The sequence below is a fragment of the Capra hircus genome, chromosome 7, assembly GCF_001704415.2.
Source record: "Capra hircus breed San Clemente chromosome 7, ASM170441v1, whole genome shotgun sequence".
NCBI lineage: Eukaryota > Metazoa > Chordata > Mammalia > Artiodactyla > Bovidae > Capra > Capra hircus.
This window is the reverse complement of record NC_030814.1, coordinates 47,947,931-47,973,157: the sequence shown is the minus strand read 5'-3', so window position 1 is coordinate 47,973,157 and position 25,227 is coordinate 47,947,931. Positions and strand designations below refer to the sequence as shown.

Sequence of the window (25,227 nt, the reverse complement as noted above, 5' to 3'; positions counted from 1 at the left end):
GGTGCGTGGGCTTCTTTTGGGGCTTTATACCCTGCAAGGGCTCTTTCTAGTTCCAGAAAGCTGGGGCTACACTCTGGTTTCTGTGTGCACATGGTAATTCCACCAGCAGCCTATCTGCTGGAGGCAGCAAATACTGCCTGTAGGGAGAAATGTGGCAGTGGAAAGGCCAAGAAGAATGACCTGTCGGTGCTTGGATGTCAGGCTGGAGACCTCCTTCTGTCAAGGGCTCCATCACAGGGGAGACAGGAATAAAGGCAAAACTGGTCCCACAGCGTTGCCCCTTTGAGTCCAGGAGAAAACTGGGCAGAGGCTAGGATATAAAAACTGAGTTCAGATTTGTCCTCTCTCAATTGAGTCTCTTAAAATAAGATTTCCTGGGACTCTGCCTCTTTTGGCAGATGGAGGTATCCAGAGGGCATTTGCTGGCCTGAACAAAGGGACACGAGCAAGAAGCCAAGAAGGGCAAAAGGGTTTGTAAGATTCCGTTTGCAAAGTGTGGGCAAGGTCAGTGATGGTGGTGGGGAGGGGAGTGGTAGATGGACCAATTAGAAGCTGCACTTGAGGCCAGTGGGATAGGAGAGCTGGTCAGACTGTGGGTGGGGAGAATTCCCTGGCCGTCCAGTGGTTAGGACACCGTGCGTGTTGGGTTCAATCTCTGGCCAGGAAATTAAGATCTTGCAAGTCATGGTGGGTAGGCCAGAGACCCATACAAATCCTGACAGCTTGATTGGGGATGAGGGGAAGACTGGGTGGGTGGAGAAATAAAAGCTGGAGAAGGAGACTGTCAGCTGAACGAATGCTGCTCACTAGGCGTCTCAGCTCTTGCCCATCTCCTGCCCACCCGAGCTGGCACCCCAGAATGAAGCCAGCACAGTCAGTTCAGCTGAGAGACTCCGTGGGTGCAGACACAGGGAAATACAGCTGCTGGGCTCAGCATTGCCAGGACAGCATGAGTGCATTAGGAGAGGACCACCAGGGAAAGACCCGTATCTTCACAGATGCGATGGAGTCAGGGTCTCCAAGAACCTCAACTCAGAAAGTCCTTCACACCTGCCTTAAGTATCTCTTCTTAGACCCACCTGTAAAATGAGGGAATGCACTAGTGGTTCTCTAAGGTCCTTCTTGTGACATTCTGGGATTTTATGGCTAGTTCTACGCAGAATGGGGGAGTCAGAGTCCACCTTGGTCCAACAGAGGAAAGAGATGACTCTTCTAGACTCAGCGGTGTCTCTCCCTTACTCAGTTCCAACTGCAGCAGTAACGAAGATCCACTTTAGAAGGTCTTGGCCATGACTATCAGCATCACTTGGGAGGCTGTTAAAAACAGGTTCTTAGAGCCCCGTGCCAGTAAGTCTGGACAGATTCTAGAAGCCTAACAAGTCCTATAGGTGATTTCAATCTTCAGGAAGATTTGATAAGCAGTGTGTCTCAACTATAGCTGCACATTAGGGTCACTTGGGGAGTTTTTTAAAAAATATTTTTCATCGATTTATTTATTTTGCTGTGCCAGGTCCTAGTTGCGGCACACAGGACCTTCTATCTTCATTGCTGCATGTGAACTCTTAGTTGCAGCATGCGGGACCTAGTTCCCTGAACAGAGATTGAGCCGGGACTCCTGCATTGGGAGCATGGAGTCTTAGCCACTGGACCACTAGGGAAGTCCGCAGCTGGGGAAGTTTAAAACTACTGGCACTAAATCCTCACCTCAAGCCATGTTCCAATGGGTTTGGTCTGGGGGTGGGGCCCAGGAATTGGTTATCTTACAAGCACCTCAGTGACTCTACTGTGTAGCCAAAGTTAAGAAATCTATGCATTTGTCTACCTCCGAGCTGCTTCACCCAATACAGAAGGCTTTTAACAGATGTGGCTATTTAAATCTAAATTAACTAAAAGCTTAAAATTCTGTTCTCAGGTTGCACTAGCTACATTTGAAGAGCCCTATAGCTACATGTGACTAGTGGTTACATATTCAGCAACACAGATGCCAGTACAGAAAGTTCTATTGGTAGCTGCTGCTCCAGAAAACTGGTCCCCAGATATTCATAATTCCTACTCACTGCACCATGATGCCTGGAGAGTCCCACGGACAGGGGAGCCTGGTGGGCTGCCGCCTATGGGGTCGCAAGAAGTCTTACACGACTGAAGTGACTTAGCAGCAGCACCATGATGTACCGAAGAATCTGATTTGAGATTGTGTTGCTCAAAGTAACATGAAAGAGTTTGATGAATGTTTGCCTCCCACAGGCCTGGCATCTCATATCCAGTATCTCATTTGCTTCTTATCAGCTCTGCAAAATAGGCCAGAGTAGGATTATTGCTTCCACTTGATAAACAACCAAGGCTCACAGGAAGAAAGGGATTTAAGGTCCCACAGCTAGCGGGTGGCAAGGTTAGGAATCAAATCAGAAACCTGGACTTCTAGTTCAGTACTTCCAGTGATGTTTTTCACAAGGGCCCTTTAGAGACCAACTGGTGTGAACACCCTCATTGTACAAATGAAGACACTAAGATCAGAAAGGGAGGGAGACTGCAGGTGCACAGCAAACTGATGACAAACTGAAACTAGTAAACTGGTTTTTAGTCTTCAGTGCAGGACCCCGTATAAGCGAGCAAGGAGCATGGAAAATGGGGGTGGGGAGAAAATGTGGGATTTTAAGTCCCCACCAGGGACCTCCCGCTTGTAGGTAGTGGTAGAACATCAGGAAGCTAGAAGTCAGGCAAGCTCATTCTCTCCTTCCAGACCCAGAGGAGCTCTTCTTTGTCCTCAGGGAGGATTATATGAGATGGTACAGCTGTGCAGCTATCGGCCAGTTCTGGTTCCCTGTCAGGTGACCAACCCCCTGGCCTAGGGGACACTGCATTGGGAGCTCCCCACCGAAGAGGTTCCAGTGGATGGGATCAACCTCTCCCTCTTTTAAAGTTTCATTTTCATAATTATTTTTAATTGAAGTATAGTTAGTATACGATATGTTAAAAGTGTACAACATAGTGAATCAAAACTTTTCCGTATTATACTCCATTTATAGCCATTATAAAATACCATGTGGTGCTGTTAGAGCAGGTGCCACCAAAGGCCACTGCTGCCCCACCTGGACACACACACTGCAGGCCCCGGGTCACCTCTGCATCCCTAGACGCTCTGTTCCCAGGTCCTGCTGTCCTAGACCCAGTGCCAGGCGGTGGTGTGGACTGAGCGGGGCCGGGCGTTCACTCAGATCGGCCAGGGCAGACCTCTCTGCCCTGTCTGTTGACAGGCCAGCACTGTGTACTCCTCATGAGTGGAGTCTAGGCTCTGCCAGCATTTCTGTAGGTCCCACTGGTTCTCCAGGCAGCCACAAGGGCTCGTCCCTTCTGTGTGGGACCCCGGGACTGGGGCGTCCAGTCTGTGGCTCCACCCGCTCACTCCCCGGGATGAGCGTCCACTCGTGTGATCAGATTTCCTTCTCAGCCCCCTCCCAAGGTCGCAGGTGCTCACCCAGTGCTTTCCTTCTCGCCCTACCTGATTCTGTGGGAATCTTTTCGTAGCCTTGGTTACACAGGAACTCTTCCATTTTCCAGATAGTATTCTGAGAGGCTTATTGCACACGTAGATGTGTTTTTGGTGTGTTTGTAGGGGGAGGTGAGCTCTACGTCCTCATACTCAGCCATTTTCTTCAGGCTTCAACTCAGATCTTTGTTCCAACCATTCTAACAATCAGCTCAACATGTGTGTACCCATATCTCTCCCCTTCTCTCCATGGCAGACCCTTCTTTCTCCCCTAAACCCGCCATCCAAGCTTCAGCGACCTTGGTACAGAAGAATGCGACAAAACCCATTCCAGGAAGTACAGAGTTACCTTATGCCTCTCCTCCAGTGGGGAGGAGCCCTCAGCTTCTCTCCAGGGACCTGAACAGCTTATCTTTGTCCACAAATACCTGGCCTTTCAGGTGCTCTGGTACTGACGTGTGACCGTGGCCAAGTCGCTCTTCTTTCACTGCGCCTCTTACCTGCCCACCATGCTCCATTCACAGATAGCACCTGGGGCAGCTGATAGACAGTAAAATTTTGTCCCTGCAGCTGGGCCCACCCCCTGATGTCAGCACCAGGCCCACAGCGATACACGATGTGCTAGGAAAGCCAGGTGGGATGCAGGGAACACCCTCTGTGTGGAAAAGACCTAGTCCAGGGATGCTGTCATTGACACCTGCCAGGCCAGGAACCTTCAGGGTATGGGGACAGCTACCACCCATGTCCTTGTGTCCCCCTGCACCCTGACCCCTGGCATCCAGGTGTAGAGCAGCGGGTAGAAGCAGGGGTAGGTAAATGTGTGAACCTTGGTGGTTTTGATGCCAAGGAGGTGCCCCCTAAAAAGCAGAAAGAACCTTCACCGTCACCAGTACACTCTGCCAGCCCATCAGTGCTTTCACGTCTATTTTCAGCCTCAGGGCCTCACTCCAAGCGTTCGCCTATTCTGACAGGCAGCATTTGAGCCAGCCTTTACTCCAGCCTCAGCCCCCACACCAACCCTGGGTAAGGCCAGGGCCCATGCCAGTTCCTGAGAAGTCCAGAACTGCTGGTGAGTCCCTCAGCTCCCAGGACTTACTCCGCAAGGAACCCTGCCCCCAGCAGAGGCCTTGTGTAAAGACCCACTTCCTCTCTCTCCCAGGAAAGCGAGGCCAGATGAATGCAGTATCACGTGTTCTTTTTATTTTCCATAGCTTGCCTCCCCCAGGGTGAAAGTATGACCACAGTTCACCACTTCACAGCCACCACGGGCTACACGAGGGAAACCCCACCTCCCTCAACCTGCCCCATCTCCAGCCCTGCCCGCACTTTACAATTAGAACAATGTTTTCTAATTTGCATTCTGCAGCCTGAAGTGCTCAGGTTGGGGTAGAAACTTGGTTAAAGATGTTTAAGAGACACTGGATTCTTGGCTCCTTCTTTGTGAGTTTGCAATGCACGTTAGCATATTAAAGGCTCTGAACAGTCCTGCAGTTTGCTGAGCTGGGTAACTTGAGTGAACCTATGTGGTTAGTTGCTCAGTCACGTCTGACTCTTTGCGACCCCATGGACTCTAGCCTGCCAGGCTCCTCTCTATGGGATTCTCCAGGCAAGAATACTGGAGTGGGTTGCCATGCCCTCCCCCAGGGGATCTTCCCAGCCCAAGGATTGAACCCAGGTCTCCTGCATTGTGGGTGGATTCTTTGCCATCTGAGCCAACAGCAGAGCTGTGTAACTTGAGTGAACTTAGTGTTTCCCAAATTACTTGGCCACCCCTTCTTTTCTCGGTTGTGACCATTCACATCCAGAGCTGCCCCCAAGGCCCCTGGATAATGTGTTTGCACAGGTTTGGAGAAGCAGAGTCACATCTGAATACCTAGAAGGAGAAATGGTTGAAGCCCAGATCGAGGGGAATGAAGAAAGTGGTCTGGGTTGATGGAGGAAACCTCTGTTCCCATGACTTGACCTTTCCTACATGCTAGCCCCTGGGAGCTGGGGGACCTCAGGCAAGGCCCACTGGATCCTGTGATCTCAGTGTGCTCTCTGCTAAAGCTTGGAAAGAAGCTGCTTTGAGGATCTTTCACAGATGGGGAGTGAGGTGCATGTGCAGGCATTTAATCAAAATGCTTATACAGAGACGGGATTGTTACTGTCTCCAGATGACCCAGTGCTTCCTGAGAAGAATCTTGAATCCACAGATGGTCAGGCCTGGACAGGCCTGCCGAGGTTAGTTACTCCAGCCACCCCTCTGCACTGATGGGGAGGCTGAGGGCCAGGATCTACAGGCCTGGGGTCGGGGTGCTAGAAAGGACTGAGTGGAGAGCAGGACAGAGAGACTGGACAGGGTGGGGCAAACAGAGCAGGGAGAAAGACCACATCTCATACACGGCCTCCTAGACTTCAGGGAGGAAGACGAGGTACGCTCAGATGACAGATGAGCCCCAGTCCTGGCTCTGGGTCCCTCTCCCCGCCTCGGTTTCCTCATCTGCACGGGGATGAGGTTCCAGCTCTGGCTGTTGAGGGTACCTAGATCCACCAGGGGGCACCCGAGTCCTGACGGTGCTGAGGCTGTGGGAGCAGGAGGGTGGCAAGTGAGCCATGCCTGGTCCAGGAGGAGCAGCTCTGGCCTTAGCCCTTGGATGGACCAGACTCTGGGCCTGGGGCCGATGGTGTGCCCAGTGGGCAAGGGACTCCAGTGCCTCCCCACTTTAATTCACAGCGTGCGGTCCCCTTCCTCCCCTGCTGACCTCCAGCCCCTATTCTGACCTTCAGACAAGTCTAGAATGGAACAGTGAGTGACTCAAGGGCGGTCTGTTCAATTGCCCTAACTGGTTTAGAGGCTGAGGAAAGGTCAGGTGGGGTGAGGTGGCTGGGGCAAGTTAGGTCACTGAGGAGCCGGCAGCAAAGCTGACAAGTTAGGACCAGGGGCGTGTTCCCTCTTGGTTGGATGCCCAGTGTGGCATGGTAGCCCCTGGGGAAAGCCTCAGTGCTCCCTGACCTGAACAGAGAGAAGGGTTGGGGGAGCGGGGAACAAAAGGGTTCCTGTCGCTTGTCCCCTGCACGGGCTCGAGGGAGCGCGCTGCTTGGGGCCCAGGTGATTCTGTGTGGCCCAAGCCCCCAGGGCCCGCTGGGCACACACCCTGGCTCCCAGTCTCACTCCCGCCCTGATCCCCTCCTGGGAAAAGGACAAGAGGCCCCTGCTGCCTTCTCTACCAGGTCCTGGAGAGGAAGCTGTGACCGCAGGCGTCCTGGAGGCGCAGGCCCTATGTGGCCAGGAAGGAGACCTCAGTGGGGGTGACAGAGGCCAGCGGGAAGGCAGGGGCGGCGTCAGCCCCGAGGACCCGGTACAGCAGCTCCTCCTTCTCCTGCTGGAGCTGCCGCCGTGATTGTGACTCCTTCTCCAGGGCCTCACGGGCAAGAAGCAGGTCCTCCGAGAGCTGCCTGTGGACACAGAGCCAGCGCTGCCTGAGGGAACCACCTCTTGGGGCCTCCAGCAACTGCGAAGACCAGCCTATTCCTCCAGGAAGCCTGCCCAGTGGCCCCACTTGAAAAGGCAACTCCAGCTGTTGACCAAGGTGGCCCTCAGCTTTGGGTTCAGATCTGCTCCACTACTAAGAAGCATAATTCTTCCCAGGTATTCACTCTGGGAAAATCTGCAAAATGGGAATGCCAACAGGACTGGCTCTTAGAGTCATTATAATGATTAGGATTAGATGAGATAATATGTTGTCAACAAATTACATCTGACACATGATCTCATCTGTCATTGACTGACCCCTTACCACTGATTCAGTCATTCTTTTGGCCTCTTGAGCCCTAAGCTTCCTGTTCCTTCTTCCTGAACTGGGCTTTCCCATGGAGCCCACTCAGCTGGGATGGGGACAAACAGATATTAATCAGTCCTGCAACTTCTGTTTCCGGGCAGAGCTGGTCCCTTGGGATTCCTGACCCCCAAGCAAAGAGGAACCAGCATCCTCCCCCAGACAGGCTTGGGCCTCCTGGAGACTCTCCCAACTGAAGATTCACAAAAAATAAGCGGTGGGGATGGGAGGAGCAGGGTGTGGGAGCAACTACCTTGACACAGCCATCTGGTTGCGGCCTCTGGCGTGGAGGTCCTCGTTCTCCTGCTGCAGGGTGGTGATCTTCTCCTCCAACAGCAGATTTTTTTCTTTCTGTAACAAATCAGAGTGAGCTCAGAAAGCCTCCGGTACAACGTGTGCCATCACCTCCCTCTTATCCGTGGCCACCAAAAACACTGATTCACTTTAGACCAAATGTTACATTTCATGAGGCACTAAGATTACTTGGAACAATGCAACTAAGGCGTGAACACAGGACTGCCAACTTTTCACTTCGTCAGATGAGTATTAAAAAAAGAAGACAGCCACTACCATCTAAATCTCCATCAGTTCCCAAGAGAAAAAAAATAGTTTGGTTCTCCAAAAGACATAATTAAATACTGCATATAAATGTAAGTGTATCTGTTACGCTATTCCACAAAAAATGGTTGAACAAAATGGATAAGGGTCCACTGAAATGGTCTAACTTTAGGTCGTGTGGCACACAAGAGGCCAGGGAACTTCTTCCAGGACAATGCAACATAATCTATTTGGATGCAGTCCTAAGTCCCCCAAGGCCTTCCTTCTGGAGACAAAGTCATGGTGTCCCTAACGCCCACCACTGCCCAGGCCCGTCCTTGCTGACTCTGATTTCCCGTATCTGTCTGATTTTTTTTTTTTCCCGGTGTTGACTCCTTCCTCAACCCTTGCCAGACCTGTGACATCTGCCAGCCCCTTCTGGTTAGCCAGGCTACTTGCCCTGGTGTCACACAAGTGATAGCAACACTAATGGTCAAAAAGTACAAGACCAGGATGAGAAGGAGCCACTGCTGGGCCCAGACCAGCCCCAGTGACTCAAGGGCCAGCATGGGCAGGAGGTCAAAGCTGGTGCGGACCAGGCTAGGCCTTCCTCAGAGTATAATCAGTACCTACCCCCTGCACACATGACTGAGGAAACGCCCAGAAAGTGGAAGCACAAGGCTGCCTCCCCCAGCCCCCTTCCCCATCCCTCCATTCCAGCCACTGCCAGCCACGGACCACTGTCTCCATGAGGATCAGCCGCTTGTCCAGCTCATGGATTCGCTCGTTCTTCATCTCGATGACAAAGTGTAAGCTCTCCAGCTCCTGCTCCCAGAACTGGCTGAGGCTCCCGTGCTCCTAGACAGGAACACAGGGTGACCTTAGACCAGCCAGCATGGGGAGGGGCAGGGGAGTGGGGAGAGTGGGCTACCTCCCTCCTCCCCATTCTGCCCCCAACTGCGTTTGACAAGTCACCTCCCCCTCTTGGCCTGTGGCAAGCGCTTAACGTGCTGTATCTTACTCTATTCCAACAGTGCTTGCTGCGCTCGCACCATCACAGACAAGGAAACAGTGGTTCACGAGGTTAAGTTGCTTCTGCTAAGTGGTAGGTCTGCTCTTGGCACTTCACTCTGAGTCCAGAGCGTGAGCACTTGACCACCCACATGCCTCTCTCTGATCTTTACGTTCCCCCTCAGTGACACGGGGACACTGTTTCTTCCAGACCCTCATTAAGGTAAGAGCATCTGTTCTAGCCCCAACCTTGAAGAGGGACTGGCCTTTCCTGCTGCCCAGACCTGGACCTCTCTGGAGACTGAAGGAGGACAGGCTGTGGGGACCGCCACCTACCTGGATGTGCTTCTTGTAGTCTCGGCTCAGGATGGACTCCTCTGCCCTCTTCATCTTGGCCTGGAAGGCCTCCAGCTGTGCAGTCAGTCTGTCAATGGTCTCCTGGAGGGGGGAGCAGGCAGGAGATGATGCAAGCCTGGCTCATAAGGCTGGAGGTGGACTTCTCCACCCCTTGGGGAAGGGTCAGTGTTGGCTTCTTCAGTCTGTCTTTGCTCTACCAGCACTGCAGGCTTAAGCACAGCCCCAGCTCTCCATACCCTTGGGGACGATGTCAGGGTATTCAAGGCAGACTGGCATTCAAAGTGCATGCAAGCTGGGCTCAGCGTCCTTGCTCTGTCTCTTGTCTCACTGCTCCCTCTACATGCCTTCTCCTGCAGCCAACATCACATCACTCTTGCAGCTGCCAGGTACATGCCTGCCTCCATACTGCTCCCCTGTCAAGGATTTTCCTCCACTTAAACTTTGTCCATCGCCTCTAGGATACGGTACCCCCTTACTAGGGCTCACAGACACCCATAGTTTGGTCCCTGCTCTCTGGCCTCCACTGTTTTCCCCTCATGCTCTATACCCAGGCCTCCTGGACTTGTTTCAGTTCCACAGGTACTCTGTATTTTTTCCCCTTTCCTCCATGCATTTAAACACGTGTTTTTTGTTTGTTTGTTTTCTGCCAAGGCACTCTCCCTACCCTTCTTCATCTGAAAAATTCCAACCCACCCTCAGATTCCAGCTTAGACCTCACCCTCTCTAGAAAATCCCTGACCAGTCAATCTGGGTCAGAGGCCTTCCTTCATGCTTCCACGGCTCACTGCGCAGCCACCCACGGCTCTAATCACACCATTGCCCCAGGCCCACAGTGTCTCCAAGATGCTCCCAACCATCCCTGAAAAAGACTCCAACCCTCATCTCAGACCAAGATCTCCTGAGCTGACAGCCGGGTCGCCACATCACAGAGACTCACACGGCCCAACCCTTCTCACCTGCAGCGCCGCCTTGGCCTCCTGGAAGGAGTGGGTAAGGGCTTCTTTGTCCTGCTCATAGGAGGCCTGGAGGACTGGAGGGAAAGGAGGCGCAGTAAGCTCAGACCCCTGACACTTCACCCCACAGGGCCAGAGAACCCAGGTGACCGCTTGGGACCATAGGGGTCAGGAATCTGAGAATGCTTTTATTCATCTTTCTATCTCATGGGCTTGGGGCTGAACTAGAATTATAGTAGATATTTAATAGAAGCTCGTGGAAAGGGAAACAAATGAGATCCTGGGAAGATCTTGCATCCTGCCTCCTCTACAAAGTTCCTTTCGGAAAATTCCAACCTTGTCTCAATTGAAAGAAGACAAGAGGGAAATGACCAGTCACTGGGTGGGATGGGAAACAGGACAGAGGACAGGAAAGTGTAATATAGCCGAAAGCCCAGGGATGCAAGGGGCCTGTGTCACAGGGGCGGTGACACAAGAAAAAGAATGCTCAGTCACATAAAGGTGATAGAGCTATCAAAACTGATAAGGTCAGCTCTATAAAAACTATATAAATTGTTATAAAAACTAATTTTAAACTTTTTGATAAATTATGGGACAGGTAATTTACCAAGACAGGTTTGGTTCCAAGTAAGACGAAGGAAGCACATGCGATCCAGTCTCCTGAATTTAGCTATAAAACCAGGACAGAATGAATGGCACAACTATTTTCAGACTCTGAACAGGAAATGGTGGCAGGCAGACTGGGCAAGAAGATCAGAATTCAAAGCATTGCTCAACCAATGTATTTATTTAATTTAAACAAGACCCAGAATCTGATGTATTCAAATATTCAGAATGTTCAGAATGCAACACAAAATTGCTCAGCATACAGATCCAAAATTCCTCAGGTGACAAGTCTAAATATTCAGTATATACAAAGTGGGAAAATCTCATCTCTCCTGAGAAAAGACATTGAGCAGATGCCAACACTGAGGTGCCACAGATTTCATCCTCCTGGGGATCTCCCTGACCCAGGAATCAAACCCAGGTCTTCTGCATTGCAGGCAGATTCTTTACTGACTGAGCTACAAGGGAAGCCCGTTGGAATTATGAAGGGACCGTAAGGAAGCCACTGTATATATAAGGAAGCTCTGAAATAAAGGTTAATACTCTTCCAAAGAATGAAAAATCAGAAAGTGTAACCAAACATTAAAACCAGGAGGGAATTTTAGAACAACAGCAACAAAAAATGAAGTGAAAACTCACTTGGTGGGCTCAATAGAGGAACAGAGATGACATAAAAAAGAGTCTGTTGGTGATGAGTTCTTTTAGTGTTTCCTCATCTAGAATGTCTCTATTTCACCTTCTTTCCTGAAGAACATTTTTTTCTGAAGATAGGATTCTTGATTTACAGTTCTTTTATTTTAGCAGTTTTAAAATGTTCTTATTCCTTGTAACCTCCAAGCTTTCTAAAGAGAAATCCACAATTCATTCAAACATATTTCCTCTATGTAATGCACCATTTTTCTTTGGTTCTGTTCCAGATTTTTTTGTCATTAGTTTGAAAAAAAAAAAAGAGATATGTTTGAGTGTGGATTTTGTTGGGCTTGCTTTGGGGTTTAATACACATCTTTCACCTGTAGGATTATTTTTTTTGCCAAATTTGGGAAGCATCCAATCATTCCTTCTTCAAATAGTTTTTCTGCACTGTATCCTTTCTGAGTCTTTGACACAAATGTCAGACATCTTAGGATTATCTTATGGATACCTGAGGCTCTGTTCATTTTTTTCCAATATTTTTTTGGCTTTTGTTCAGATTTATGGTGATTTCTATGGATAGAAGATACCTACATTAAATATGTCACAGGTAGGTTAAAAGTAAAAGAATGAAAGAGCTACATTTAAGAATAAGGAAGATTCTCAGGGATGAAGGAGTACATTACATCATGATAAAGGGGTCTGTTCTCCAGGAAGACATAACAACCTCCAATATCTATACAAGTATAGTCATTCTTCAAATTACATGAAGCAAAAACTGACAGAACTGAAAGGAGAAACAGACAAATACACAATTACAGTTGAAGACTTAAACATTCCTCAATACTCGATAGAAAACATAGGCAGACAATCAGTAAGAATATAGACCTGAACAATACTGCCAACTTGTTTTAACTGATTGATTTATAAAGCACTCAACAGCAGAATACACATTCTTTCTGAGGGCACATGAAGCATTCACAAGATAGACCACATCTTGAATCATAAAAAAGCTGTAACAAGTTAAAGAAGGAATAAACTATAAACTATGTTCTCTGACTGCAAAGGAATCAAACTGGATACCGGTAACAAAAAGAGAACTGGAAAATATCCAAACACTTAGAAGGAAATACCCTTCTAAATTGTCAATGAGCTAAAGAGGAAGTCTTGAGGGAGATTAAAAGAAATTTTGAACTGAACAAAAAATATAAAACATCAGTTTCTAGGATGCAGATAATGCAGTGCTTAGGGGGGAATTTTTAGCATTAAGGGCTTATGTTAGAAAAGTGAAAGTCGCTCAATCATGTCCAACTCTTTGTGGTTCCATGGACTATACAATCCATGGAATTCTCCAGGCCAGAATACTGGAGTGGATAGCCTTTCCATCCTCCAGGGGATCTTCCCAACCCAAGGATAGAACACAGGTCTCCCGGATTGCAGGCAGATTCTTTACCAGCTGACCCACCAGGGAAGCCCATTGAAGTTTGTGCTTAAATACTGCCTAGAAAAGAAATGGCCAAGCATGTCTTTTCTTGTGTTTATCTGGTGTCTGTGTATCCTCCATGGTCAAATATCTGTTTAGATCTTTAGGTTTCTCTGAAAAGTTCTACTGAATATTTTAAAATGATATAGTGCAACTCTCTACAATCTCTTTCAGAGACAGAAGAGGAAGGGACATTTCCCAGCTCATTCCATGAGGCAAGCTTTGCCCTGATACTACAACCAGACAGATGGTACAAGAAAACTATAGACCTGCTGCTGCTGCTGAGTCGCTTCAGTCGTGTCCGACTCTGTGTGACCCCATAGACGGCAGCCCACCAGGCTCCCCTGTCCCTGGGATTCTCCAGGCAAGAACACCGGAGTGGGTTGCCATTTCCTTCTCCAATGCATGAAAGTGAAAAGTCAAAGTGAAGTCGCTCAGTCGTGTCTTCGCAACCTCATGGACTGCAGCCCACCAGGCTCCTCCATCTGTGGGATTTTCCAGGCAAGAATACTGGAGTGGGGTGCCATCACCATAAACGCAGATAAAAATCTTCAATAAAATATTAGCAAATCAAGTTCAGCAACATGTAAAAAGACCAAGAGAGGTTTTGTTAATGCAAGTTGAAAAATTGAAAGCTCAAATTAATATAATCTACCATGTTAACAGTATAAAAAAGAAAAATCACATGATTATATGGATCATGGATCTAAATGTAAAACTTACAGCCATATAATTTTTGGAAGAAAAGAGAGAATATCTTTGTTACCTAGAGTTCAGCAAAGAGTTCTTAGACATGACACCAACAGCATAATTGATAAAAGAAAAAATGGCCTAGAATTTATTAAAATTAAAAGCTTTGCTTTGTGAAAACCATTAATGAGAAAATGAAAAAACAAACAAATAAATCTTAAACACACACACATGGACTAGGAGAAAATATTTGTAAATACAAAGGACCTGTATCCAAAATACATAAAGATCTCTCAAAACTCAACAGTAAGAACAAAACAAGCTAATTAGATACATAGGACTTGAACAGACATTCTGCCAAAGAGGTTATACAGACAGCAAATAAACCCAAGAAAAGATGTTCAACATGATTAATCATTATTGAGATATAAATTATACCCACCATGAGATATCACTACCTATTTATTAGAGCAGCAAAAAAATTAAGTCTTGAGAAGTGTTAGTGAAAAGGAACAGTGGAACTCACCCATCACTGATGGGAATGTAAAATGATGGTCCCTCAGGAAAGCAGTTTAGTCAATTGTCACAAAGCTGAATATACATATACCACGTGACCTATCCATCCCACTCCTAGATATTCACCCAAGAAACTTAAGAACACACAGAAACCTTACACAAGTGTTGAGGAGAGCACTATTCATAATTACCTCCAGTTGGAAATGACCTGTCCCCATTTGGACAAGGGGATGAGTGAGCAATGGATCACAATTCAGCCTTGAAATAGGAGGCACTCCTGATACACCCAGTCACTTAGAAGACTCTCAAATGCACCACGATGAGGGAAAGAAGCCAGTGTTAAATATTATATTGCATTGTTTTGTTTCTGCAGTAATCTTAAAAAGACAAAACCATGTGTGGAGAACAGATCAGTGTTTCCCAGGGGTTAGGGTGGGAGAGGATGTGAATACAAATGGGCAGCCTGAGAGAGTGTTTTGTGGGTGATGGGACTGTTTTATATTGGATTATAGTGGTGGCTGCATGAATCTATACATGTGTTAAAGTTTATGAAACTACATCAGAAAGCCCATTTTAATGTATAACAATTAAAAACAAAAATAGAAAATAAAAGACAATAAAGTGTTTACAAGTGTAAAAATAAACCACCACTAGTCTTTCCCAGTTACACTTCCCCCATGGTATGTTTCTCATCATTTATTCAATGTTCACTTTGTTTTTGTCATTTAGTCACTAAGTTGTGTCTGACTCTTTTGCAACCCCGTGGACTATAGCCCACCAGGCTCCTGTGTCTGTGGGATTTCCCAGGCAAGAATATTAGAGTGGGCTGCCATCTCTTTCTCCAGGGGACTCCTCCTAGCCCAGGGATTGAACCGAGTCTCCTGCATTGGCAGGTGAATTCTCTACCACTGAGCCAAGAGGCAAGCCTTAAGCAGCACCTGACAGGTGCCAAGCAACCGAAAAATAACTATGAAAGAATTCTGACTGTTGGGAAGAACTCAAGACAGGCAGTCCCTTCCCCTCTGGGTTTTCACAATAGGAAAATTGTCTTATTAATATCTTTATAACACTAAAACCAGTATCAAATCAATGCTCTGCTTGGAGAAGAAAGCTGTTTTCCCATAATAGCTCTGAGAAGGAGGGAAGGACTTAAGAGATATAGATACTGAAGTGATATTCAAGGTTAAGTTTCAGAGATACTGTAGAAAGTGAACTGAGGTCAACTGACAGGCCCAGTTTCACAGGGTACATTAGTACCCTTCAAATTCCCAGGGCAAAGGTTTCAGTTCCATTTCGAAACATTTTATGCTAATGTTGCAATATGTTTCAAGATTCTTAAAACTGTTCAGACCTCTGTTCTAGTTATTCCATTTCTGGAAATCTAAGGATATAATGTAAAATATGAGCACATCTTTAGGCAAAACACATTTAGTGCAGTATTACTTAAACAGTAGTTAAAATCTTTATGTCTAGACTCACAGGAAATAAGGAAAACCATGTGTGCAGTGGTCTAGACTTTACAAACATTTTAGCAGCAGACGAATTACTTGCAAATATGTTTGACACAATGTTAAATAAAAAGAACTGTGTATAAAATTTTACATATAAAATAATCTTAACTGTGTTTTTAAAAGACAAAACATTCTGGGGGAAAGTAATGAAAATACTGATGATGAAAAAAAATTGGTATCACTTTTTTGAGGTCAATTTCAACAGCATCAAAAATCTAGATAACCTTCCCCAAAGAAGCTATACAAATAATCAACATGCACATGAAAAGATGCTCAGCAAAATCAGTCATTAGGGAAATACAAGTCAAAACCACAGGGAGATACCACTTCGCACTCACTGGGATGACGATAGTAAGAACAACAGTGACAGAAACTGACAAGTATCGGCAAGGATGTGGTGCAACTGGGACTCTCGTGCACTCCTGTTGGAGCTGAAAACCGGTACCGCTACTATGGAAAACCGTTTGGTGGATTCTCAAAAGGTTAAGCACAGAATTACCAAGTGACCCAGCAGTTCTGCTCCTGGGGGTACAGCCAGGGGAACTCAAAGCAGGTGATCAACCAGGGGCTTGTACTGAAGGCACTTGTTCACAGCCCATCCATGAGCAGATGAATGGATAAAAGAGAGTGTGGGGTGCCTAGGCAATGGGATATTATATGCCACAGAAAGGAAGGGAAAATTTTTTAAATGGTGTTGGGGAAAGGAATGGATGCAGCGTGGATGAGCTTTATTCTGGGTGAAGGAAGCCAGCTGCAGGGGTTGTGGGATTCCATACACATGAGTGTCTGGAGTGGGCAAAGTCATCAGACTCAGAGCAGATTGGTAGTTGCTGGGGGGCTGGAAGGGTGAGTGTGGGGTTGGGGCGTGACTGCTTAGTGGGTATGGAGTTTGCTTTTAGGATGAGAGAGTTCTGGAAGGGTACAGTGGTGATGGTTTCAGGGGACTGTGACTAGACAAAATGTCACTAATGGTAAATTTCATGTTTATTTTACCAAAATAAAAGATATATGTACATAAACTTTGTCATACCGACCCTACTAGAATGTTTTTCTAATGATAAAATCATGAATGTGGCAAAGATTTTACCAAATGGGGTTCACTGTGTATCATTGATGTTATAAACAATGGTAAAAGTTTGAACGCTGAAATGCCTAACCCAAGGGGCTAGTTAAAAGAACAAGGGAACACAGTGGAATGCTATGCAGTTACTAAAAGTTGTGCTACAGGAGTTTAATGACAAGATGTTAATACAGTGCATAGTGAAAAATCAATTTATCTCCTCCCCCCAAAGTAGATGTGTGTATAGATGTATATTCTAGGTAAATACACACTAAAGAAGTACAAGGGATCTATATCAAAGGGGTAACAGTGACTAGTTCTGGGTGGAATTATACACAATTTTAATTTTCTCAGTAATAAAATAATAAATGCTAATAAATACTTGCTAAGTATCTTGCAAAATATCAGGGACTGTTCTAGATTCTTTCATCTGTCTGCTTGTCTTTCTGTCTATCTATCTATCCATCTGTAAATTAAATTGTTTGACTCTCTAAAAGACCCTATGAATAAGAGTTAACTGACTTCTTCAAGGTTACACAGGTGATAAGTGGTGAAGCTGGGATTCAAACCCTGAGACCATGGCTGCAGAGCCTGAGCTCCAGCCATTACAAGATCATTTTTTTAATCCATACATTCTAAATTTTCTATGATAAGCATTATCACATATAAAAGAAAGAAAGGTATTTGAAAAAAATAATCAACCTAAGCATATGCCAAAGCCTTTGACTGTGTGGATCACAATAAACTGTGGAAAATTCTGAAAGAGATGGGAATACCAGACCACCTGACCTGCCTCTTGAGAAACCTATATGCAGGTCAGGAAGCAACAGTTAGAACTGGACATGGAACAACAGACTGGTTCCAAATAGGAAAAGGAGTACATCAAGGCTGTATATTGTCACCCAGCTTATTTAACTTATATGCAGAGTACATCATGAGAAACGCTGGGCTGGAAGAAGCACAAGCTGGAATCAAGGTTGCTGGGAGAAACATCAATAACCTCAGATATGCAGATGACACCACCCTTACAGCAGAAAGTGAAGATCGACTAAAAGGCCTCTTGATGAAAGTAAAAGACAAGAGTGAACAAGTTGGCTTAAAGCTCAACATTCAGAAAACTAAGATCATGGCATCTGGTCCCATCACTTCATGGGGAAATAGATGGGGAAACAGTGGAAACAATAGAAACAGTGTCAAACTATTTTTTTGGGCTCCAAAATCACTGCAGATGTGACTGCAACCATGAAATTAAAAGACACTTACTCCTTGGAAGGAAGGTTATGACCAACCTAGATAGCATAGTCAAAAGCAGAGATATTACTTTGCCAAAAAAGGTCCATCTAGTCAAGGCCATGGTTTTTCCCGTAGTCATGTATGGATGTGAGAGTTGGACTGTGAAGAAAGCTGAGCGCCAAAGAATTGATGCTTTTGAACTACGGTGCTGGAGAAGACTCTTGAGAGTCCCTTGGACTGCTGGTTGGAGATCCAACCAGTCCATCCTAAAGGAGACCAGCCTGGGTGTTCATTGGAAGGACTGATGCTGAAGCTGAAACTCCAGTACTTTGGCCACCTCATGAGAAGAGTTGACTCACTGGAAAAGACTCTGATGCTGGGAGGGATTGGGGGCAGGAGAAGGGGATGACAGAGGATGAGATGGCTGGATGGCATCACTGACTCGATGCACGCGAGTTTGGGTGAACTCCGGGAGTTGGGGATGGACAGGGAGGCCTGGCGTGCTGCGATTCATGGGTTGCAAAGAGTTGGACATGACTGAGTGACTGAAATGAACTGAACTGAACTGAAGCATAGAGCTGTCGTCATTGTGGGAAGGAAACATGGGTATTTAAATATTCTCCTATTTGTCTAGGTTTTCCAAATTTCCTATAATGAATGCAGATTGTTTTTTAAAATGGAAAGGAAAAACATCTCTCAACTAAGGAAATACAAAGCATGGGGTCAAATATTATAAGCCCAAAAGGACAAGTCTTAGGACCCTGCAGACTCCAGTCCTGAAGTGACAGTTGTTTAGGGACCAGAGGTGGGTGGGAGGGGAAAATGGGAGTCCCATGTGAGCTCGGCAGGTGGAACTGAGGAGTCTGGTCCACAGCCTTCCAAATGCATCTTTTCCTTACCTCGCAGGGCCTCCGCATGTTCTCCCTCTAGGATTTTTCGCTGTTCATTCAGTTTCTCTCCAAGTTCTAGCTCCCTCTCCTTCTCCACCTGGGGGCAGAGGGTTCCGAGCAGAATGAGATTCAGTAGGTTCAGGGCAGCCTCACTTATCCACTCACCAACCCTGGAGTCTTTTGGAGGCTGGTGATCAGAGTCCCCCCCGCTGATCTGAGTGACGGAAATGACGCGTACATTCCCATGAGGGTGCAGAGAGGGTGCAAAGCCTCCAAGACATAGCTGATGTGACTGACTTCACCCTCTTTAGGGCTTAAGAGCAGGCTTCCAGAGATTTGCCACGTGGAGAGAGATTTTGGAGCCTTCTAATCCTGATGCCAATGAAGGCAGAAAGCCCTTTGCTATGTTGGTGGTTCCCCACTTTTACTGAATAGAATAAATAAAACAAATTATATGCCCACAGTTACAAATATTTGTTCAACAGATACAGGACTCTTTTCTGGGCAAAAGGAGTAAGAGATACTTGCAACAACGATAAAACCAAAAGTTGGCCTTGCTCTGGAATTTAATGAGGTTAGTGGAGCAGGAGGAAAAGAAAGGGGTTGGGACTCACCTGCTGCGCCCATTTCTTCTTGTCCTCTTCATGTTGCTGGAGGATTCTGGTGATAGCCTTTTGGTGCTGCTCAGCCTCCTCAGGTGCACATACATGGTCGGTTGTGGCTATAGGTGAGGGAGGAAAAAATCACAGAGTGGAGGCTGGGTCCAGGCCCAATGGAGAGGGTGTGGGAGGCAGGAGCTACAGCGTGGGGAGCCTGGTCTCCCCCTCAAAAATGTTTCAGTTGGAGGATCAACTTCCAGAGGCAGCTCCTTAAATCCCCCTGTCTTTGGAGACCCTCCTTCATGAAGCGGAGGAGCCAGAGGCCTCATCTTGCCCCTAAGATCTACAGGAGAGCAAGTGACTCACAGAACACATTCAGCCTATAAAGGTGCTGTTTGCTTCATCCAGTGTCTAAATTAAAGAAACAGTGGCTGACTTATTAACTGGGCAGCTTTTACTTAATCCTACAGATTTCCAACTCTTTTTAAAAGTCCTGATTTAAGCTTTTATTTATTTGTTTATTGTCTTTGTTCCGGTGTGGGCTTTCTCTAGTTACAGCGCGTAGGGGCTGACGCCTAGTTGCGGTGCATGGGCCCCTCATTGTGGTGGCTTCTCTTGTTGTGGAGCCGGGGCTTTAGGGCACACGGCTTTCAGCACTCGTGGCAAGAGGGATCTTAGTTCCCAGACCAGGGATCAAACCCGTGTCCCCTATATTGGCAGCTTGATTATTAACCCCTGGACCAACAGGGAAGTCCTCCAACTCTTCTTGAAGAAGCCGAAGAAGTAGCAGTGTGATTCAGTGTCCAGCAGGAGCTGGCCTGAGGAACAGCGGCCTCCCCTCCATCCAGGATGTGGTTCTGCCATTCACCACCGTCCTCACCTCGCCTCTCCTCACTAAGGGGCTAGTTGGTCACACGCTTTATCTGCTGGGCTCTGTGTCTGAGTGCGACACCTCACAGTGCAGAAAGGCTGCTGTGAGCAGGAAGGAGACCTTGAAACCAGGAAATCTAGCCATTGATGAGGGAAACTGCAAAACAGGCCTGGTGATGTCACTCTGGTGAGTCCAACAGGCTCTGGGTCTCACCTAAAGCAGGGATCCACCCTCTCTGGGCCTCTGTTACCTAATACGTTAAATCAGGATAATAATAATACCTGCCTCATAGGGCTATTGAGATGATTAAGTCAGGAAACAACGGCAATGAAAATAACAACAGCATGTAAAGAATATGGAGACTAAACAACAACAAAGGATGCCAAGAGCTACTATGCTCAGAAACATGCCCAGCTCTGCCCCAAGTGTCTCACAGGCGTTACTCACTGAATCCTCAGAGCTACCCAGAGTGGTGGGTACCACGATTATTCCCATTTCACAGTCGAGGAAGCGGAGGGCAGAGAAATTATGCAACCTGTCCAAGATCACCCAGTTCCCAACTGGGGTAAGTTGCTGTGAACCTACACAAGTTGATTCCACAGCAAACACTCTGAACTACCATGTTGTTCTTTCTGTCTGCTCACACACCAAAGCAGTGAGTGTACCAACACAGGGAAGCAGCCTAGGTGTCTTTTAACATATGAGTGAATAAATAGGATGCACAACAACAAAAGTCTACACATACAAAGGAGCATTACTCAGCCACAGAAAAGAATTAGACTCTGCTGTTTGCAACAACATGGATGGACCTAGAGGGTATTATGCTTAGCACACTAAGTCAGAGAAAGACTAATACTGTGGGTAATTACCTATTTGTAGAATCTAAACACTACAACAAACAAATGAGGAAAAAACAAAAGCAGTAGGTGTAGCGCCAGGCATTTGGAGGGGCTCAGTAAGTGCTCTTTAGGATTTCCCTGGAGGTCCAGTGGTTAAGCTTTCATACTTCTACTGCAGGGGGCACAGGTTTGATCCCTAGTAGGGGAACTACTGCATATTATGTGATGTGGCAAAAAAATGCTCTTCACTGTTCACTAAATGTTTCTCAGGGCTCATGACAGCATTGGAGGCTTATATTAGCATTGTTATAAATGCTAACAATATTATTATTATTAACTATATTATATAATTATTAATATTAATGTTATATTAATTATAGTATATTATATATTTATGATATATAGTATATAATATATAATATTAATATATAATTTTATATATTATATACAACATTTATATTATATTATATATAATACATATAATATATTAATATACATTAATATTATATATTAATGATATATAATACATAATATTAATATATAATATAATATTAAATATATATATTATATATTAAAGCTAGTAATAATATTATTGCAGAATTTCATAGGCCAGGTTGGTTACAAGGTATAACGAGAAGTGTGAAGAGAGAGGCTGTGGTCAGTCCATCAGATAGGAGCCCTGGGTCTGGGGGAGGGGGTGTGAGAGGAGGCAGAGGTCATGATCTTGTAGTTCCAGGCTCTCATAAACCATTTGGCTCAAGATCTCAAATGCTGGTCAGCAGTACCAAACTAGTCCCAATTTGTGTGTGGGGGTGCTATTTATTACAGGGACTTACCATCACTAACAATGCAGACTGTGGCTCAGATCATGAACTCCTTATTGCCAAATTCAGAAAGAAATTGAATAAAGTAAGGAAAACCAGTAGACCATTCAGGTATGACCCGTATCAAATCCCTTATGATTAGACAGTGGAAATGAGAAATAGATTTAAGGGACTAGATCTGATAGACAGAGTGCCTGATGAACTATGGACGGAGGTTTGTGACATTGTACAGGAGACAGGGATCAAGACCACCCCCAAGAAAAAGAACTGCAAAAAAGCAAAATGGCTGTCTGAGGAGGCTTTACAAATAAAATAGCTGTGAGAAGAAGAGAAGTGAAAAGCAAAGGAGAAATAGAAAGATATACCCATTTGAATGCAGGGTTCCAAAGAATAGCAGGGAGAGATAGGAAAGCCTTCCTCAGTGATCAGCGCAAAGAAATAGAAGAAAACAATAGAACGGGAAAGACTAGAGATCTCTTCAAGAAAATTAGAGATACCAAGGGAACATTTCACATAAAGATGGGCTCGATAAAGGACAGAAATGGTATGGACCTAACAGAAGCAGAAGATATTAAGAAGAAGTGGCAAAAATACACAGAAGAACTATACAAAAAATATCTTCATGAACCAGATAATCACGATAGTGTGATCACTCACCTAGAGCGAGACATCCTGGAATGTGAAGTCAAGTGGGCCTTAGGAAGCATCACTACGAACAAAGCTAGGGGAAGGGATGGAATTCGAGTTGAGCTATTTCAAATCCTAAAAGATGATGCTGTGAAAGTGCTGCACTCAATATGCCAGCAAATTTGGAAAACTCAGTAGTGGCCACAGGACTGGAAAAGGTCAGTTTTCATTCCAATCCCAAAGGAACGCAATGGCAAAGAATGCTCAAACTACCGCACGATTGCACTCATCTCACACGCTAGTAAAGTAATGCTCAAAATTCTCCAAGCCAGGCTTCAGCAATACGTGAACGTGAACCAGATGTTCAAGCTGGATTTAGAAAAGGCAGAGGAACCAGAGATCAAATCACCAATGTCTGTTGGATCATCGAAAAGCCAAGAGAGTTCCAGAAAAACATCTATTTCTGCTTTATTGACTATGCCAAAGCCTTTGACTGTGTGGATCACAATAAACTGTGGAAAATTCTGAAAGAGATGGAATACCAGACCACCTAACCTGCCTCTTGAGAAATCTGTATGCAGGCCAGGAAGCAACAGTTAGAACTGGACATGGAACAACAGACTGGTTCCAAGTAGGAAAAGGAGTACGTCAAGGCTGTGTATTGTCACTCTGCTTATTTAACTTATATGCAGAGTACATCATGAAAAATGCTGGGCTGGAAGAAGCACAAGCTGGAATCAAGATTGCCGGGAGAAACATCAATAACCTCAGATATGCAGATGACACCACACCTATGGCAGAAAGTGAAGAAGAACTCAAGAGCCTCTTGATGAAAGTGAAAGAGGAGAGTGAAAAAGTTGGCTTAAAGCTCACCATTCAGAGAACTAAGATCATGACATCTGGTTCCATCGCTTCATGGCAAATAGATGGGGAAACAGTGGCAGAATTTACTTTGGGGGACTTCAAAATCACCGCAGATGGTGATTCCAGCCATGAAATTAAAAGATGTTTACTCCTTGGAAGGAAAGTTATGACCAACCTAGACAGCATATTAAAAAGCAGAGACATTACTTTGCCAACAAAGTCCATCTAGTCAAGGCTAATGTTTTCCCAGTAGTCATGTATGGATGTGAGAGTTGGACTATAAAGAGCTGAGTGCTGAAGAATTTATGCTTTTGAACTGTGGTATTGGAGAAGACTCTTGAGAGTCCCTTGGACAGCAAGGAGATCCAACCAGTCCATCCTAAAGGAAATCAGTCCTAAATATTCATTGGAAATATTGATGTTGAGGCTGAAACCACAATACTTCGGCAATCTGATGAAAGAATTGACTTATTGGAAAATACCCTGATGTTGGGAAAGATTGAAGGCAGGAGGAGAAGGGGACAACAGAGGATGAGATGGTTGGATGGCATTACCGACGTGATGGACATGAGTTTAAGTAAGCTCCAGGACTTTGTGATGGGCAGGGAAGTCTGGCATGCTGCAGTCCATGGGCTCACAAAGAATTGGACATGACTGAGTGACTGAACTAGCTATCTAACTAACAATGCGTAGTCTTCAGCCCCACTCCTAGAGATCCTAATTTAGTTGGCCTGTGGCCTCAGAATTGGTATTTTTGAAAATCCACCCCAGGTAATTCTTACGTATAGTCAGATTGGAAAACATCTAAATTCTGACCCAGTTGCTTATCTGGTACTTTAACTTCGTCCACAATATCCTGATAGTCTCCAGGTGGTAATTAAACACTTTCAGAGATGGAGAGCTCATTCTATCAGTAGCTCTGATGATTTTAAACCATCAACCAGACAAAGAAAATTCCTTTGAGAGTGAACTGAATTCTGCCAGTGTGTTTTGGCTACGTTCAGGCCCTGGTACTGATCTCTGGGTCACACTGAACAAGGCTCATCTTTCTTCTCTGTGAGGGCACTTCAGTCACTTGGAGAGAACTGTTGTATTTTATCACAACATCTTCTGTTTCTTTACCTGTTCCGTAAAGGACATGACTTCCAGATTCCTCATCAGCCTGATTCTTCTCCACTGTACTCTCTCCATTTTTTTCCAGATTTCTCTGAAAATGTGCTTTTCAGAAATAAACTCAGCACTCCAGATGTGGTAGCAATAGCCAGGATCAGGGAAGAACTATCACCTCCCTGATTTTAGAAATGATACTCCTGTTAAAGTAACCTAACTAAAATCTCAGGAGATAATTAAATAGCCATATCTTGTTTGTTGATTATAAAATAGGAAGCCTCACAGATGTCAGAGAGGGCATTTATAGGGCGGACTACTCACCTGTGTCACCATTGAGGGGACCCAGTTCCTGAGGCTCTGGTTTGGGAGGCTGATCTGGTCTTTGGCGCCTCTGGAAGAAATGAGATAACAGTGAGGATGAAGGTAGGAGGTTAATGTGAGGGTAGATGCTATGGTAATTCTTCCAAAGGCAAGATAGGAATTCCAGTTGTGCCAACCCTTGCACTATGCCCAGTTCCCTTAGGCTTTATTCCTCATAGTCCCAAGGCAGCATCCGCTCTGTGGGGAAGGGGTTCTGAGATAGGATTTCATCTTGGCCAGGGAAACCCTCAGCGGGGAGTTTGATGCTGGTTGACGTCTCCTTAGATTCTTGTACTTTGGCTCGGCTACCAACCATGGGCCCCTCCCTGCCCTTATCTTCCTTCTCCATGG

General features: G+C 45.8%; 1 protein-coding gene across 1 annotated transcript in view; it reads right to left on the bottom strand.

Moving 5' to 3' along the window:
* Window positions 4,666–25,227, bottom strand: part of CCDC69 (coiled-coil domain containing 69) — a 36,300-nt gene continuing 15,738 nt past the window's right edge. Inside the window, exons 2-9 of the mRNA XM_005683187.2 lie at window positions 24,838–24,907; window positions 19,397–19,503; window positions 18,792–18,879; window positions 10,167–10,240; window positions 9,190–9,291; window positions 8,581–8,700; window positions 7,559–7,656; window positions 4,666–6,925 (exon numbers count right to left, since the gene is read on the bottom strand). Of these exons, the coding sequence (XP_005683244.2) occupies window positions 6,748–6,925; window positions 7,559–7,656; window positions 8,581–8,700; window positions 9,190–9,291; window positions 10,167–10,240; window positions 18,792–18,879; window positions 19,397–19,503; window positions 24,838–24,907 (837 nt within the window). The 3' untranslated portion in view covers window positions 4,666–6,747. The remainder of the gene's footprint in view (window positions 6,926–7,558; window positions 7,657–8,580; window positions 8,701–9,189; window positions 9,292–10,166; window positions 10,241–18,791; window positions 18,880–19,396; window positions 19,504–24,837; window positions 24,908–25,227) is intronic.